Source organism: Stigmatopora nigra, chromosome 7 (assembly GCF_051989575.1).
Source record: "Stigmatopora nigra isolate UIUO_SnigA chromosome 7, RoL_Snig_1.1, whole genome shotgun sequence".
Lineage (NCBI taxonomy): Eukaryota > Metazoa > Chordata > Actinopteri > Syngnathiformes > Syngnathidae > Stigmatopora > Stigmatopora nigra.
The window spans coordinates 905,220-921,968 of NC_135514.1; the positions used below are offsets into that span (position 1 = coordinate 905,220).

General features: G+C 40.7%; 1 protein-coding gene and 2 long non-coding RNA genes across 4 annotated transcripts; 1 reads left to right on the plus strand and 2 right to left on the minus strand.

Moving 5' to 3' along the window:
• Nucleotides 1-907: 907 nt before the first annotated feature.
• Nucleotides 908-7,598, minus strand: LOC144199408 (uncharacterized). Its single transcript, XR_013326903.1, has 2 exons — nucleotides 7,407-7,598; nucleotides 908-1,199 (listed from the first exon to the last, which is right to left on the minus strand). It is a non-coding gene; the product is annotated as an uncharacterized LOC144199408 (long non-coding RNA).
• Nucleotides 1,136-7,055, plus strand: LOC144199407 (uncharacterized). The gene is made up of 4 exons (XR_013326902.1): nucleotides 1,136-2,061; nucleotides 5,151-5,243; nucleotides 5,721-5,801; nucleotides 6,088-7,055. It is a non-coding gene; the product is annotated as an uncharacterized LOC144199407 (long non-coding RNA).
• Nucleotides 7,599-7,955: 357 nt separating the features above from the next.
• On the minus strand, nucleotides 7,956-16,207 carry flad1 (flavin adenine dinucleotide synthetase 1). 2 transcript variants are annotated; one of them, XM_077721334.1, is made up of 11 exons: nucleotides 16,073-16,207; nucleotides 15,511-15,599; nucleotides 14,716-14,860; nucleotides 14,263-14,640; nucleotides 12,811-12,924; nucleotides 12,478-12,745; nucleotides 11,712-11,859; nucleotides 11,433-11,531; nucleotides 10,886-11,075; nucleotides 10,539-10,612; nucleotides 7,956-10,448 (listed from the first exon to the last, which is right to left on the minus strand). In XM_077721334.1, exons 2-11 carry the CDS (start codon nucleotides 15,516-15,518, stop codon nucleotides 10,313-10,315), a joined length of 1,560 nt encoding a protein of 519 aa, XP_077577460.1. In that variant the 5' UTR covers nucleotides 15,519-15,599; nucleotides 16,073-16,207; the 3' UTR covers nucleotides 7,956-10,312. The 2 variants fall into 2 exon arrangements, with proteins under 2 accessions (XP_077577460.1, XP_077577461.1); XM_077721335.1 differs by having other exon boundaries at nucleotides 16,017-16,104.
• Between the last annotated feature and the right edge of the window lie 542 nt (nucleotides 16,208-16,749).

The following is a 16,749-nucleotide window of genomic DNA, read 5'->3' on the forward strand; positions in this document are numbered from 1 at the left end:
TTTTTCATTCAAACCTGGCGACTAAATAAACTTATGAAATGTCGCACTCATTATTGTGTGCTGAATCCAATCTTAGACATATAGCTTGAAATAACGACACACGAATTAGAATTGAGGCCCTGAGGTGACCTTGCAGTGTAAAAGGCACTTGTAATGCAAGTAAGCTGCTAAGGTATTGAGCCGAGGCTCTTTTATTCACACGCCGGCCTCGGCCTGATAAGCCACAACTAGCCAATAGACTCCCTTTATTAATGGACCCTCTGGCTTTATTGCCAATAAACAAGTTACTGTATTTATCGGGGGGACTCCACTCTGCCCGTGTTGTGTTGTAAATATAGAAGTGAGCCTTCAAATAAGCCGTAAATACATTTCCATTTATATGACCTGTAATGTACCCTCTTCTTGCAACAAAAAAAAAGGCAGAGAAGCAATTTCCAGGCTAATGCTGCTATTTCATGCTTGATGATGGCTTGTGATGACAAGTTTGTCAATGGCGCACCGTCAGCCGCTTCAGATTCCTGACCTTGATGTCCAAAGCACATGTTTCTATTTGACTTGGCATCAGTAATGGACTTATTGTGCCGAAAACAGAAGGTAAGTGTGTCGCTTCATCAATATTTTAAATGCCTTTTTAAAAGTGATGGACATGACAGTAGCCAAAGCCAAAACTGATGATGCTGCATTTAATGTTCCACAGTTGGAATTGAACTGTCTCAAATGTGTTTGTGTCTAAAGTTTCACATTTATATGTGTCTAACATATTTTTTCCCACCACTAGATGGTTAATTGTCATCTTTTAGTCCATTAATGTTAGACATATCTACTCTTTGGACTGGCTAATGATCATTTGCAGCTTTGCCAGTCAAACTGGATTGGACGTCAATGGCAGTGAATGGCAACCCATGAGTTACAACATTATTGATATCCTTTATTTGGCAACTTATGTCATTTTTTTTATAATTTCTATTCTAAAAGTGCCATGCGCAATACAATTTTTTTTTTTTAAATCTAAATTCTATCAAACAAATTGTAGGACACTCGAGTGGTTCTTGCATCGGCCTCACAGCTCTGGGTTCCTGGGTTCAAATCCAGGTGGATCCACCCTTGTGGAGTTTGAATGGTCTCTGCGTGGGTTTTCTCCGGGTACTCCACTTCAGCACTTTTCAAATAACATGACACGTGCGTTCCCAAGCCAATTTCTATACATGAAGAAACAATGCAAAGTAGTTTAAAAGTTTGTACGAAAGTTGAACATTTGATTGTAGCAAGTCTTTTTCAGACTTCTCGCTAATTATAGCCCATTAAATTTCCACACAGCGGGTGCTCTCGCGTCTCTTTTAATTGGGCCTCCGTTGAATATTCTAGCTCGCATTGCTGCTGTTAATCACAACTAGAGACTATTAAGAGGGAAGAAAAACATTTTACTCGCAATATCATTGCCATCCAGACAATTTCTTCCATTAGTTTCAACTGTTGTAATTGTAAAGTTGATTTAATTGGAAAAGCAACACTTTGGGTTTGCGACGGGCAGGAAAAGTTCCGCATGTCATGAGCACATACACTTGGTACTTGACATGGTTAAAAGGAAGGTGAACACAAGTGAGGTGCCATAGGAAGTGACCTTCGGTGAATAAAAGGATTACACACTCCTTTAGAAAATCTTATAACAGGATTTCTACTCTTTTGTTCAACGTTTATCCCAGCCGCCTGCACTATTGTATCTCTTCAACACAGCAGAAGCTTTCATGTGATTAGTACTACAACCGAGGTGGAACATATCTACTTGTATTGTTCCCCAACTTTGATCTTTTCCATAACATTAGCCACTTTTTTGTGTGTTTATTTCAGTTGCAGGTCATGCATTTCACACCTTAGACCTTCAGAATCATTATAACCTGGGCGACCCGGCAGCTGAGTGGTTAGCGTGTCGGCCTTACAGTATGGGGATTTGGGTTCAAATCCAGCTTGGTCCAAATGTGTGGAGTTTGCATGTTCTCCAGAGGACTGCGTGGGTTTCCTCTGAGTGCTTTGATTTCCTCCCACATTCCAAAGACATGCATGGTAAGATGATTGGACACTAAAAAAATTACCCTACGCATGGGTGTGTGTGAATGGCCTTCCCCTTACAAAAAAAACTTTTTTGAATGAAAAAAAAAAAGAATTCTTATGAATCCAAGTCAAGGTCAACATTATTCTCATCACGGAAACATGGCTACACCAGCATATACCCGACGCTGCGCTATCGCTAGCTAGCCGAACGCTTTTTCGGAACGATCGTTCCAAAGAACTAACAGGAAAAAGCAAAGGCGGTGGACTATGCATGTACATTCACAATGAATGGTGCTGTAACAACAAGATCATTGACACCCACTGTTCTCCGGATTTGGAGCTATTGGCAATACGATGCAGACCATACTACCTACCGAGGGAGCTAACGGTCGTCATAGTAACGGCTATCTACATACCTCCAAATGCTAACGTCAACACGGCTCTCGACTTACTGCTAACGGCTGTAAATAAACAACAGCTCGACCACCCTGATGGAGTCTTTATTGTCGCTGGTGACTTCAACAAAGCAAGTTTAAAGACTGTCCTACCTAAGTTCATCCAATATGTCAAATGCAATACAAGACAAGACAAAATTCTCGACCATGTCTACTCGAACATCAAACATGCCTATAAAGCTGATCCTCTCCCACATCTAGCTGGTTCAGACCATCTTTGTATATCTCTAACCCCTGCGTACAACACACTCCGAACGCAGACAAAGCCAAAAATAAAGTCAATAAAAACTTGGCCCGAGAACGCTCTTTCTAAACTGCAGGACTGCTTTTCCCGCACCAACTGGGAACTTTTTGAACACAACGACCTCCTGGACTATACAGAAAATGTACTCTCCTACATCAGAAACGGCATTGACAACGTCACTACAAACAAACGGATACGAGTTTTTCCAAATCAAAAACCCTGGATGACCAAAGAGACACAAGCACTTATCAAATGCCGTAACACCGCCTACAGATCGGGGGACAAAAGAAAGTATAGAGCTGCCAGAGCTGAGCTGAAAAGGGGCATAAAGAAGGCCAAGGCAGCATATACTAAGAAAATCGAAGAGCACTTCAAAGAAAACAACCCAAAGAAGATGTGGCAGGGAATACGACATATCACTAACTACAAGAACAATTCCATGTCTGTAAACGCGAATGTCTCACTAGCGGAGGAACTGAACCATTTCTTTGCCCGCTTTGAATCTGACAAATCAAACCAAGTGTCAACACTCCCACCACCACCCTGCGACAATACACTGGAGTTTCAGGAACAGGAAGTGAGACTGGAAATGCAGGCTGTGAACACCAGGAAGGCTGCTGGTCCAGACGGAATACCTGGCAAAGTGCTCAAAGCCTGTGCTGAACAGCCTGCAGGAGTCTTCACGGACATTTTCAATTGGTCCTTGCAACAATCCATCGTTCCTGCCTGCCTAAAATCTGCCACCATCATTCCTGTCCCCAAAAAGCCAACCATCGGCAGCTTGAACGATTACAGGCCTGTTGCTCTCACGCCTGTGATCATGAAGTGCTTTGAAAAGTTGGTGGCCCGACACATCAGAAAGACAATTCCCCCCTCAGTTGACCCGCACCAGTTTGCTTATAGGGAAAACAGGTCCACTGAGGATGCTATCGCCGTGGCTCTTCACACAGCACTGAGCCACCTGGAGCACCAGGGGAACTATGTGAGGATGCTTTTCATAGACTATAGCTCAGCCTTCAACACCATCAAGCCGGACATCCTGAAGGACAAACTCTACCACCTTGGACTATCCTCTTCAATCTGCTGCTGGATAAAGAACTTCTTGACTGGTCGACCACAAACGGTCAGAATGGGTCCACACCTCTCTTCCTCCATCACACTAAACACAGGCTCACCACAAGGCTGTGTACTGAGTCCTCTCCTGTACTCCCTGTACACATACGACTGCACACCAGCCCACCAGTCAAACTCTATCATCAAATTCGCCGATGACACCACTGTGATCGGACTCATCTCAGGCGGGGATGAGTCAGCTTACAGAGACGAGGTCGACAAACTGTCTTCTTGGTGCTCGGCGAACAATCTTACACTGAATACCGCAAAGACTAAAGAAATAATCTTGGACTTTCGCAAGCGCAGCACAGACCTGGCCCCACTCCTCATTAACGGAGTATGTGTAGACAGGGTCCAATCGTTCAAATTCCTGGGAGTCCACGTCACGGATAGGCTCTCCTGGTCCACAAACACCACAGTGTTAGTGAAGAAGGCCCAGAAACGACTCCACTTCCTCAGGGTACTGAGAAGGGACAAGTTGGACACCAAGCTTCTGGCAACCTTCTACAGAGCCACTGTGGAGAGCATCCTGACTTACGGCATTACAGTGTGGTATACCGGAAGCACGACAGCAGACAAAAAAGCCATACAGAGACTGATAAACACTGCCCAGAAGATCGTCGGCTGCTCTCTGCCATCGCTAGAAGACATTGCCAACCCCCGATACCTCAGAAGAGCCGGGTCCATTGTTAGAGACCCATACCACCCTGGACACGGCCTGTTCCAGTTGCTTCCATCTGGCAGACGCTACAGGTCCTACAAAGCACGGACAAACAGGCTCAAGGACAGCTTCTTCCCAACAGCCATCAGGTCTCTGAACCTGCAGCAACACGTGACGTGACGACTACACATATCCCTACTATGAAATTAAGTCAAGTCGAATTGAAGTAACAGGAAGGTCGTTTGGTGCAGATCTACCTTCCACAGGATGACTGAGGGAGGGTAAGTATAAAGACTGAGAGGTAAGTGATCCATCTTATTCTTGTTGGCATCGGTGAGGCAACTTGTAGTCGCCGGAAAATGGCGCTCAAGGCGGAGAGCTAACAAGTATGAATATGTCATAAATAAATGTCATAAATGTGTCTGGCCTGGGAAGACGAACTTGTGGAGAAGCACTATACAATTTCGTCATACGCTGCTGAGGGTATGATGACTACTAGGCTTTTTGTCAAGTCAATGATGACGACAATGCCTATGTCTGATTTTCATTTTTTTTTTCATTTTTTTTTTTTTCACATAATGGAACAAGAGATACTTGGCTGTCAACTTTTATGTTAATTTTCTTTCAGATTAATGACAAAGGCAAAAATGGATGACTTGTGGGATGGACACTTTTCCAATGAAAAGGTTCCCCAAAGCGTGGACACTTGAAGACAAAAAAAGTCAGTTTAAAAGAGACATTCATGTTGCTGTGCAGAAAAGACTTGTTTTCTTGTTTTTCTTAGATGTACCTGTGGATGTAGGATGTTCAAAAAAGCAGTTAAAAAAAGACTTACTTAACTTAAAATGCTAAGTTGTGTTTACCTATAGTTTTAAGTTGTGTAATGTCAGCCCTATGGCCTCACTTATAATGCGTTGAAAAAAGTGCATTAGCAAAACAGCTTGGTCAGTCATACCGTGTCGTATGTACTTAAACTTAAATTATGCTTAATACTTGCATTTTAAATTCAGTTTAGTTCACATAAATTCTACTTATTTAATCTTTGAGTTTTCAGCATTGATTTTGAATTTGTTTTCAATCAAAATTGCAAATGTAAACAACATTTTTTTCTTCTTGTTTAAGTGTTATCTTATTAATAAGAGCTATGGTGATTCATAACACGAGGCCTAACTTTTCCTTTGCTTGACATTTCTTGCAGATATTGCATGTATGTGTCACTTTGAGATGCAGGCTGAATATGTGATCCTTTGGGCAGTCAAGAATAAAAGACAAAATCTGTGTGAGTGATTTAACACTATACTACAGACACCATCCACAGTCTTGTGGATTGTTCCGAATTAGGGATTAACTTCGGATTCTGAGCTGTTTCACTGCACTTGAATTCTAAAAGACTAACTTTTTGACAGTAGTAGTAGCACTTTGTCTTGAAAATACTTCAGTTGCACTTTTGGAATATAATTGCTGTATTAAATATTTATTTTCATGATGTACAATGATTATAGTATGAAAATGCAGTTCATATTTCATTCATTCATTCATTTTCTGTACCGCTTATCTTCCCGAAGGTCACAGGGGGTGCTGGAGCCTACCCCAGCCGACTTCAGACACCCGGAATTGGAGGCCAGGAGACACGAGGAGACAGGCAACTATTCACGCTCACACTCATACCTAATGGCAATTTAGCTCAACCAGCCAGCCGACATTCATGTTTTGGGGATGTGGGAGGGAACCAGAGTACCTGGAAAAAACCCACGCAAGCCCGGGGAGAACATGGAAACTTCACACAGTGAGGTCCGACCTTTTGGATCAAATCCTTGATGAGTATAATCGGTTCAGAATTATGAATGAATGACTATAAAGTATACTTGTTATTCACCTCAATCAAGAGGCATGGACCAAGAAGTTCCCTAATTAACTCTATAGTTAGTATTCCATACGGAGTAGCCATGCAAAATGTCAGATGGCCAACAAGGTATCCAATTCCTTCCTGTTTTTACTCACCAGTGGTGCACCTCCCACTTTCACACTGGGGAATTTGGAGCATTGAGGAAAAAGCAGGAAACAACACTTTGTGTGCTTGTCAGTGGATCAGTTACCATGGCAACAGTCACTAGATGATGACCCAGTAGTAGACTGGCATTTATCACCTCCACCAAAGAGGGCTAATTTTTTTTTTCCCTGTTGGTTGGTGGTGTTGGCTTAAGCACAATTTACATTCTGCAGTACTAGGAAAAGGAAAATCCATTAGAACAAACCCCACAGGAATATGCCTGTGGTAATGAACATTGTTGCTTAGCCAAATTTAAATTCCTGCGCATCAACTTCCCCACCCCAAAGTCTGTTTGTCCTTTCGTCTTGTTAATGACCCATCAAGTGCATTGTTTGAAGGGAATGAGAGGAGCTGCTTTAGTTGGTGGCGAATTGATATAGCCATACACAAATCAAGGGAAACTTATGTCAAGTGTTCGGATAATGTAGTATTTTACTCATTTACCTGAAAAATAAGTCAAGACTTAATAAAAGTATTGTTGTAAATTCTATTCATTGTTAGCCCATTTCCTTCTAGAGCTTCTTTTTTTTTCAGGCAGTTTGAATTATACAATTTTGTCATACGCTGCTGAGGGTATGATGACTACTAGGCTTTTTGTCAAGTCAATGATGACGACAATGCCTATGTCTGATTTTCATTTTTTTTTCATTTTTCATATTGTATAGGAGGCCCTATTCCGTATGATTTCTGGTGTGATAAGTTGATAAAAATCTATACATTTGTAGGTTATGCAAGTGATCAGAAGGACATTTGTGAAAGAGTGTGACCAACAAGCTTTGCCTTGAGCTGCACAAGTCACACATCCCCTGATTCCGGCCTTCTCCTCCTACTTACCTTTTCTTTCCTCCATTTTCAGCAAGTGGCACTTTGATAGCAAGCATCCCATTGTGTCTGTGTTCTGGTCTGGTGGTTCTCCATGTAGCCAGGCTAGCAATTTGCATCATCTCAAAGACCCCTCGTCCCCCTCGTCAAGGACCCGTCGCCCATATCGCTGTGTCATGCATCTTCAAGTGTCGTTTTTAACCGCGCGAGTTACTGAGCTATTGGATCAGGGATGTGTATCCTTTATAGAGAAAAGCACCTTTGAGCGTCTGATATGCAAATTTGGCACCATTATCAGACCCCGTCACATATTTCCAGACCATTTCTCACACACGTGCACGTACACACACCTTCGTGACGATCCAAGGACTTGCTGAGTCATGCCCAAGTCTTCAACACGCAGTTTTTCCACAGTGTCATTATCAGATTTGAAGACAATAGTGATATGGGGGACGGGAGCAACAAGAATTTATGGGTTGTGCACAGAGATCGTATCTCTTCATGTACCAAAACATTCAGTGGCAGAGTGGTGGATCAACAAAGCTGAATTCAAAGAGTTGCCCATTTTAAAATGTATTTATTCATAAGGCAATAGAGTACTATTATTCATTCACTTAATGAAACAGCTTATCATCACAAGGGTCACAGAGGGTGCTGGAGCTTATGCCAGGCAACAATGGTCACCAGGCCAGAGACACCCCTAAAATAGTGAAACTGTGTGAACAGTGAAATTAGATGGACGGACATGACTTTTCAAATGATGCAGTGAAGTTTTCAATGACAATAATACACACATTGTTCAAGTAATATTTCAATGACATTCAGTTATTGTCTCTGCTAACCATGACGAGGAGCAATATTTTTTGATTGCCCTTTCTTAGCAAGATTAGCCCAGAAGTACACAATCGATTTAAAACTATCTATCCCATGGGAAATAATGCAGTCTTTGTCCCAGGCTTGAGCCTGGCCCCATCATAAAACATATAGTATAGTATTAACTGCACTGACAATGTTTTAAATGACAGAAAACTACCATAAAATGCAGCCTATTAAAAAAAAGTGAGTGTACGCCCTTTGTAAGCCTGACAGGTGATGCTTGAAAATGTTTGCAAAATTGCTTATTTAACCGTAATTATTAAGTCCAGTGTGGCGTATAATCTCTCCAGGACATTAGTGAGGAAGAAAGTAGTGTGTGTATCTATAATACAAAAGTAAGAAATAATAATTGTTAAGTTGGATCTCTGCATTTTTGGGGTATTGTGACAAATTTCTTCCTTGATGGAAATTCTTACCCTAAACGCACTTCAGGTTCTTCGTGAATGGGAATCATCATTTTCAGTCATTAGTTACCAGTCGTTATCAGTCATTAGAGAACAGGATTTGAAAAGATAACTAGTTTATTGATCGGTTGAGAAAGCTGTTCCTAATAAGGTCACTTGGGAATCAGGAGTCTTGCAGTGTACATCGATTTGAAATATCGTTTGTTCCCTTATCTGTGTGTTGGGACCAGTAGCACGCACCAAAACATACGTATGTGTGAGATTCTTACAAGCCCATTAATGACTTCAATTTTGAGATCCACAGGCTAAATTAAAGTGAATTGTGAAGAAAAAGCACTAGTGACAAGAAAAGTATGCTGAGTTAAGGGAAGCCAAGCATGGGGCTGATGGGCCTGCAACATATTGGGAATAATGAGGAAAAGCAACCCAGGAGGCGAGGCGACAGGACAAACATGCTCTTGATTTGCTCGGCAATGTGCAAGCAGTGACTTCTTATTACGATAAAAGCCATTAAATGGCCAAATACAACCACATGAGTTTTCGTGGGTGATCTTATGAATGAAACAGGGGAAATTGGGATGGAAGAGGGTGATAATGAGGAGCGGTGTGACAAGGATCTGTTGAAGAATGATGTATAGATTGGTTAAGTATAAAAGAGTCGGATTGGAATTGATCAGAACACAAAACTTTGATCAATATTGTCATCTTTTGGGGGTGGCATTTTGTTAAAAAGAATGCTTTTCATTCTTAATCCACTAAAGGTTACAGAATTTAATGACTAAAACAATAAAATTGCCAAGTAATTGTCATTGATTTAGATCAAATGTAATTTTTAATGTTTCTTATGCAATTTGTTATGTTATTGAATCCTCGTGAAATTGGTGATTTTGACCCCAAAGCATTTTTTAAATCCATTGCCATTTTATTGGAACCACTTGATTTTTATAAAGATGATGGGGTTATTTAAACTAATTCCTAATAGTTTACATTTGGAAAAAGACTACAATACATTTGCAAATGTGATTGGACACTTTGGTCCAACATATTTTGACAGTTTTCAACGAAGCACCAACCATGTGTGACGACGTGTAGAGCCTCCCCTCCATCTTTCCTTCCCCTGGCTAGGGTCAATCGATCCCACCCTGCCACGCGACAGCGAGACGATCAATGCACCTGGATTCAATCATGTCTGGACAGAAGTGAGCTTCTTTACTGTCATCAGTGGCGCTAAATGAGAAAACGTGAGGACATCGCGCCCGTGAGGGCCGCCAAGTGAATTACAAGTATTAAATGGGAAATCAGTTGGCTGTGTGGACAGTGTGCGCGCACGCGTGACCGCGATCAATTTCCATGTGTCATCTGGAAATTTGTATTTCTGTATTTTTCTTATATTTTTTGTATTTCGCTCCAAGATCTACTTTTCAATGAGCCAACGTCTCAAGGTGTACCCCAGCTAATATCCCTGTGAGGATAAGTGGTTCGGAAAGTGAATGAATGAATATATTATTATTCAGCAGCAGCTACTGGATCAGTAACATACACTTATGTAAACAAGCCTCTTCTTTACAGCGCTTTATGCTACTTAATTAACACACACAAAAAAAAACACTAACTTTCATGAGCACAGGTGAGACATCATTATACACGAGAGTTGCGTTCCTCTTCCTCATTTTCAAGCAGGTAAGCTGGCTGGTAGCGCTTTACTCCCCTGCTGTCGACCACCTGCAGCGCGTCGTTTCGACATGTGTTGTCCATGCTTCCCAGTGACGTGTATCTTTGCCAGCGTGAGAAAAGATCATACCGTTAAAAATGTAGGAGAAAAAAATGGACATAATGAAATATGATTCCATGGGTGCAGTCTTACCCTTTATCATAAAGAATGCAGTAGGGCACATATAACATCCTCAAAAAGGACCATATGTCGTGATAAGTCCAGTCCTTAGTAAAAAGACAAATGTATTGAATGGTTAAAATCTTCACCCAGATTAAAATAAAGCAACAGCACCTATTTCTATTTTTAAATACGCTAGTTTCCCAAATATTTTGATTGCAATAGAATCCAACGTGACCGTTTTGATAGCGATTTTAAAAATCAGTACAAAACATTAAGGAACAAATAAATAATTATAAAGTGTATTTACTTAGTTTTTTTTTATATACACTTACACTGCAATGCTATTAATTTGCATTATTTTCGGGTGTGTCACTGACCAGTAATGGGTTGACTCTCATGTAGGGTGGCCAGTCAGGGTCAGTGGGACACATGGGGGTGAGAGTGTGAGAGTAAGGGTCACTCCTTCTGGTTCCCATCAGGACGGCTTTCAGTTCAGGCCTCCGCTCCTGAACCTCAATCAAAGCTTGTCGAATACTGCCCTCGACAGCGAACAGATCCAAGTCGTATCTGACAGATGGAACAGAAGGCGCTACTTAGCAACCGTGCTGTAAGTTTCACTCAAAAATGATGGCTGTAATACCAGCGAGCCAGTTTGACAGTAATTGAGATCCAAAACCCTGATGATGTACTCCTTGTAGCCCAAGCAAACTTGAAAACTACAAACATTGCATTTCTCCATTTTTGAGAACAACCCACGTAATAGAAATGTACTTTCCCCTTCTAAATTTGGCCAAACATAATTGAGATCAAAAGGAAACGTGTTGAGTGAAGCAGCATCACATAAATGATTGTGTTCAACCTCTCCACTGTATTCAGTTTGAAGGCAGCATATGTAAGCACTTTAGAATAGATTGATGACTTCACCTTTTTATAGTATCCTGAAGGAACCGCTCCATTTCCGAGAATGGCGAGACAATGCGAATGTAAAGAGCTTTCACCTTGTCTTTACTGTCCGGGTAGCGCCTGAGAGCAAGAGCAGGACATAAAAAAACAAATAAATAACAGCAATAAAACACACATATTCCTAGCCACTATCTTCTTAAATGTGCCCCGTGTCATGTTTTCTCGATAGGATCCTCGTTTCATCTCATGTCTTGGATCATTTATGTTGTCTAGCGCTCGGTGTTCATCCCTCGTTTTTACCTCCTCATCGCCGCGTAGTAGAGATGCAGCAGCGCCGTACAGTCCTTGCCGCCGTTAAAGCCGACGCAGACTTCCTCTGTGGAATACTGATCCAGCGCCGCCTCGACTGTTTTCAATGCGGACGCAACTTTCTCCCCTAGAGGTGTGCCTGTGGGAAAGGATTAGGATGTTCAAGAATGCTGAAGCAATTTGTACTACCAATATTCCCACCATTCTATCTTAATGGTTTTTCGTCGCCTTTTATATTTTAAATCCTTTTTTTAGAAGTCTCGGATGTGGCTTCGAACAATAGGAATTTCCATAGTGTTTACAAAAGTAATCCAATAGTACTGTTTTGCCACTGGAATTAATTCATAATATAGCATGTCACACTAATCAAATTTTAGAAAAAACAATTGAAAACAATTATAATAATCAGTTTAGTTCAAGCTTTAAAATGCCATTATAATATAATGTGTACTACAGTGGACAGCTATTCAAAAGTTGGCACTTTTAACTCTTTGTAAGGAAAGTGATTATTTTTGGTCATTTACAAAAAAAAATCATATTATACTATCCATTTATTAGATAATGCATTTCATTTTTAATTTTTATCATTGTAAATATATTTAGAAATTAAGGCAATGTTAATCAAAACCATTTTATTGGATTTATTAGCTAATCAACTTTTTGATTCTAGGCTGGCCCTTCAAATACTGAATTTAAGGAATCTTTTTGGTGGTGCAAAAAAAGAAACCTTTGTAACACAGGCTGAAGTTTTTCTTACCGCTGTTGGCGAGCATGTACACCTCAGCAGTGGCAATGGACACAGGGTCCTTCACCAAAGGCACTACGCTTCCCTCAGGCAGATCATCAATAAGCTGTGCCCGGGCTTTGTCCACCTCCTCCTGGCTGTTGGAATCCAAGACCAGCCGAACTCGGTGGTAGTTGCTAAGCCAGTCAGGGTAGGAGCCCAAAGCAACCTTGTGGCCCCAGGAGGCCTGCCGTTTAGTAAGCACAGGGGCAATTTCTGCTTCATCCGCAGCTACAAACACCTAAAAATAATGAAATTCTGGTTGTTATTAAGAAATGAAGTGACAGATATAATCCGAATTCTTACCTCACGTGTGTGAAACGTGGTTCCTGAACTAGCAAAGAGGTGTTCCAGTCCATTAAATGCTCTCTCCATGAGAGATGGTATACCCGGGAAAATGTACACATTATGCACACTCACCTGTAAATGACAGAAAAACATAAAATAGTTTACTAATATTAAAAAAAATCATATGCGCTAACTAAGAGGACACAGTATATTTACATCAGCTCACAGTTGAAAACATAAAAAGTCATGTTTGCAGAATGTAATGAAATATAAAGTACTCTTAAAAAAATGTGACTATTTACGTGAAATTCTACCAAAAAGTATTGGCTAAATGATCGTTTTTAATACAGTGGAATATCACGTGAACTTCTGTCATGTCACATGGCCTTACAAATGTCACCAAATCCACCCTTTTAACCTCTTTTTCCAGCCTTTTTAAAAGGGCAATATCCAGGACTTATGACTTTGCAAAGATTAATGTCCCCCACAGTAATTTGCGGAGTTATCGCTCACCAGGTCAGGAAGCCCTGATATCCACTCAAAGGGAAAAATGAAACTACAAACCACTTTGAATTCTAATCTTGACATAGCAGGGCAAATGCATCAGACCATTATGACTCAATTGGGTAACGTGGATGTCAGGGGAATACGGGTAAATGTCAATCCAGGGATACAAAACAATTTCTAATATCATGGAACAGTGAAGACAGCCATTGTCAATTTAAGAAAATATGGCAGAGTGACACTTTGACATTAGAGATGACGGCCTATTCCTACAAAAAGATTTGAATAAAAGAATGTCAGTGGGGCTGCAGACAATATTTAAGGTGACAAAAATTCTGTCAACGACTAGCTGTGTTCTATAGGCCATTACAAAATTGTTGAAGATTTAGGCTTTAAAATTCTTTAAAAAAAAAAAAAAGCCTTCTTGTTTCTGATCTCGTTCTACGTATTCATTACTTTGAGTTAATAATGGTCCAATTAACTCTTCTCAAATGGTAAAGTTCTTTTTGATTTAAGTAATTTGTTTTAATACGAAAATTGGCATTTTGCTCAAAAGTAGGTTGTAGTTTTTTAGCTAACTGTTATTACTCACCAAAAGGAAAAAAAAACTAAATTAACATTGGATTAAAAAAGATGAGGTAGTTAGAGACATCCAATCAAAGTAAACTATTTTATAGAAATATGTCAAAAAATATAATTATTTTTAATAACTATAGAAAAAAGCTGAATGCATGTGGAGGGACACGTTCCACGAGTAAGTATTTTTGAATGATTGTGTTTCTCAAAAACAAATATTTTAGCTGTTGGTAATAGGCTTGAATGTGTAAAAATGACAAGTGCTCTAAAAACAATCTATTTAGATCATCCAGAGTTATCTTATCAGCAGTAACATAGCATTTGTCACACTTCCGTTTCAATAACACCCAACAGAAACTTGCAAAAAGACACCTTGGACGCTCAACCCACCAGTGGATAGCGGAGGGGCTTTCCCGTCTGAGAATCTGTTCCAAAGTTGAGTTTGGCTGATCGGGGCACCATGGCCAACTTCATGGCAGGGCTGTTTTTGTCCACCACCCCAAAAAATTCCTCCACCAACCGTGAGAGCTCAGGGTGGGAATAAACTTCCTCCTGGAAGGCCATGGCGACGCTCTCGAAAGTGACGTCATCGTGGGTGGGTCCGATTCCTCCTGAGGTGATGAGGTGGGTGTGCTGAGAAGAAAGGAGAGCCACTTCTTTGGCGATGACCTCCTGGACGTCTGGAATGACTGTTATACGCTGCACGGACACGCCTAGTTTCCTTAACGCTCGTGTTAGGAAGGCGCTGTTTGTGTCCACTGTATGACCCTAGGAGACACATTAGAAATGCCAATTGTAAAATATATCATCACTAGGTCTTAAAGATAATTAATCAGACCCCACCTTAAGTATCTCATCCCCAATAATAAGAATGGCCGCAGTAGGAGCGTCACCGTTAGCCACGGTGGTTGACATCGCTGCTTTGGTCAGCTGCGATGCTAGTCTCCTTAAGCACACCTCCGCTCGATGCAGTTTGAAAAAATGAGGGCTACAGGATAGATGAATATGTCAGTAAAATAAAGCATTTAACCAATATTTATACATTCAAAAAAACTAAACAAAAATTAGCATTAAAAGCTGATTTGTCCGTAGTGGCTTAGTATGGCTTTCTCTTATAGCCTTAATGTAATCAGAAACACTTAACTGATTTAAAAATGGAATTCTAGTTTTTGTTCCAGAAAATCGCATTAATTTATTGCAGTATAATACCATACTTTCATAGAAAGGTTTATACAGTTGTAATTGTTTTGTGTACAGAACATGTGCATATTCCCCTCATTATGGCCAATCAAAGTCCCAGGGAGAACATGCAAACTCCACACTGGTGGACCGACCTGGATTTGAACCCAAGGGCTCAGCTGTCGGCCCGCCCTGTACAGTATATTGATGGTTTCCATTTTTGAAACATCAACTAATCTGGTAAATCTCAATTGAAGGCTATTGATAGCCATCTAATTTTGTGAATTTGTCAACAATACTGAACTTTCATGCGTGGCACACAGGAGAACTAACGTTTTGGAAACTATCCTTAGGATGCATTAATACAACGTTTATATGCAGTCTCTCCTTTGATTTGTAATGGAGCACATGATGCGTTTGGCAATGAGTGTACTGTACTGCATGGGATTTGAATCTTACATCAACATGAAGAATCTATCCAGATCATCTTCATTTCATACCCAACTAAGATCTCCTTGTGTTTCTTGACAGCTCATACCAAGAAGAGCCTAGGAAGAGAAACATGAAGGGGTATATTAAAATTAATTAGGGCTAGGTTCTCGTGAATAGACAGCCGCTCAACAATGGCGTCTTTTCCTTATGTTTCTGCATTTGGAGATATTGTAAGAAAATTTCGTGTTACAACATAATAATAAAAAGTACACTGGTAATACATGCTTCACGCTTCATAAACAAGCGCTGGGTGATAGTGGAGGGTGTTTGTGTTTCAGATCCCGTACATGAAAGTGTAGTTATATCGAATGCGTGAAAGGTGAACGTGGTCTTGAGTACGACCTAGATCAAATCCGCCCCCTTCTCCTGGTTACGCAGCCCAAAGATACCAATGTTAGCATTAGCCTTCAAAATACCAATATATTTTGTTTGAAGCGTACTTTGCTCAATTCCTTCGCGAATAATATAATTACCTATAGCATCGATGAAGCATTTGTCAAGTACACTAGCTAAGGCGAAGAAAACTTACAGTTGCCAAAATGTGTTCCTCCTCAAGACAGCTGCCGTCTTTGCCAGTCAAGTTACGTAGCAACCCGCGTCCAATCAGCAACACGGAAATTGTCCTTTTCTCAAGGAAGAGTAGCCAATCCGATTTCTGAAGGCGGGCCTTTGCGTTAAGACACGGAAGTAAACAAAACGAGTGTCCCGTCATCTGTTATAATGTGCTAAATGTGAAAGTACTAATCCCATTTTTTTCCGAGGTTTTATCGTGGACTGATTTCGCCAAAGATGACAAACATGCTTTGACTTGCAAGGAAACGGTCATATTATACCCTAAGTGTAAACTCGAGCACTCCTGTTGGTCAAATGAGCTACTGCACGCGCAAAACTATTATGAGTTTTCATGTCTGGAGTTATTTGCCTCGCCTGTGGATGGCGCAATGTTTTAAGTCTAAAATCGAGGTATTCTGCTAAGAGGTAACTGTCTATCACATTTTGGACACAAAACACACTAGTATAGTATAAACATTTGTGACCATACATGACCCAAAATGTAATGTGCGCGTATGTAGACTTAATGGGGTCAAGTTTTTTTTAAACCTGTTTGTATTGTTTTTTTTCATCCATCCATTCATTTTCTGAACCACTTATCCTCACGTGGGTTGCGGGTGGTGCTCGAGCCGAGTGGAAAAGTTGAATGTGGTT

Coding starts and splice junctions, on each gene's coding strand:
- flad1 (XM_077721334.1), bottom strand. Junction 11,860..12,477: donor GTACATGCTCGCCAACAGCG/GTAAGAAAAACT, acceptor CCTTTCCCACAG/GCACACCTCTAGGGGAGAAA. Junction 10,449..10,538: donor TGCATTCTTTATGATAAAGG/GTAAGACTGCAC, acceptor ACGCTGGCAAAG/ATACACGTCACTGGGAAGCA.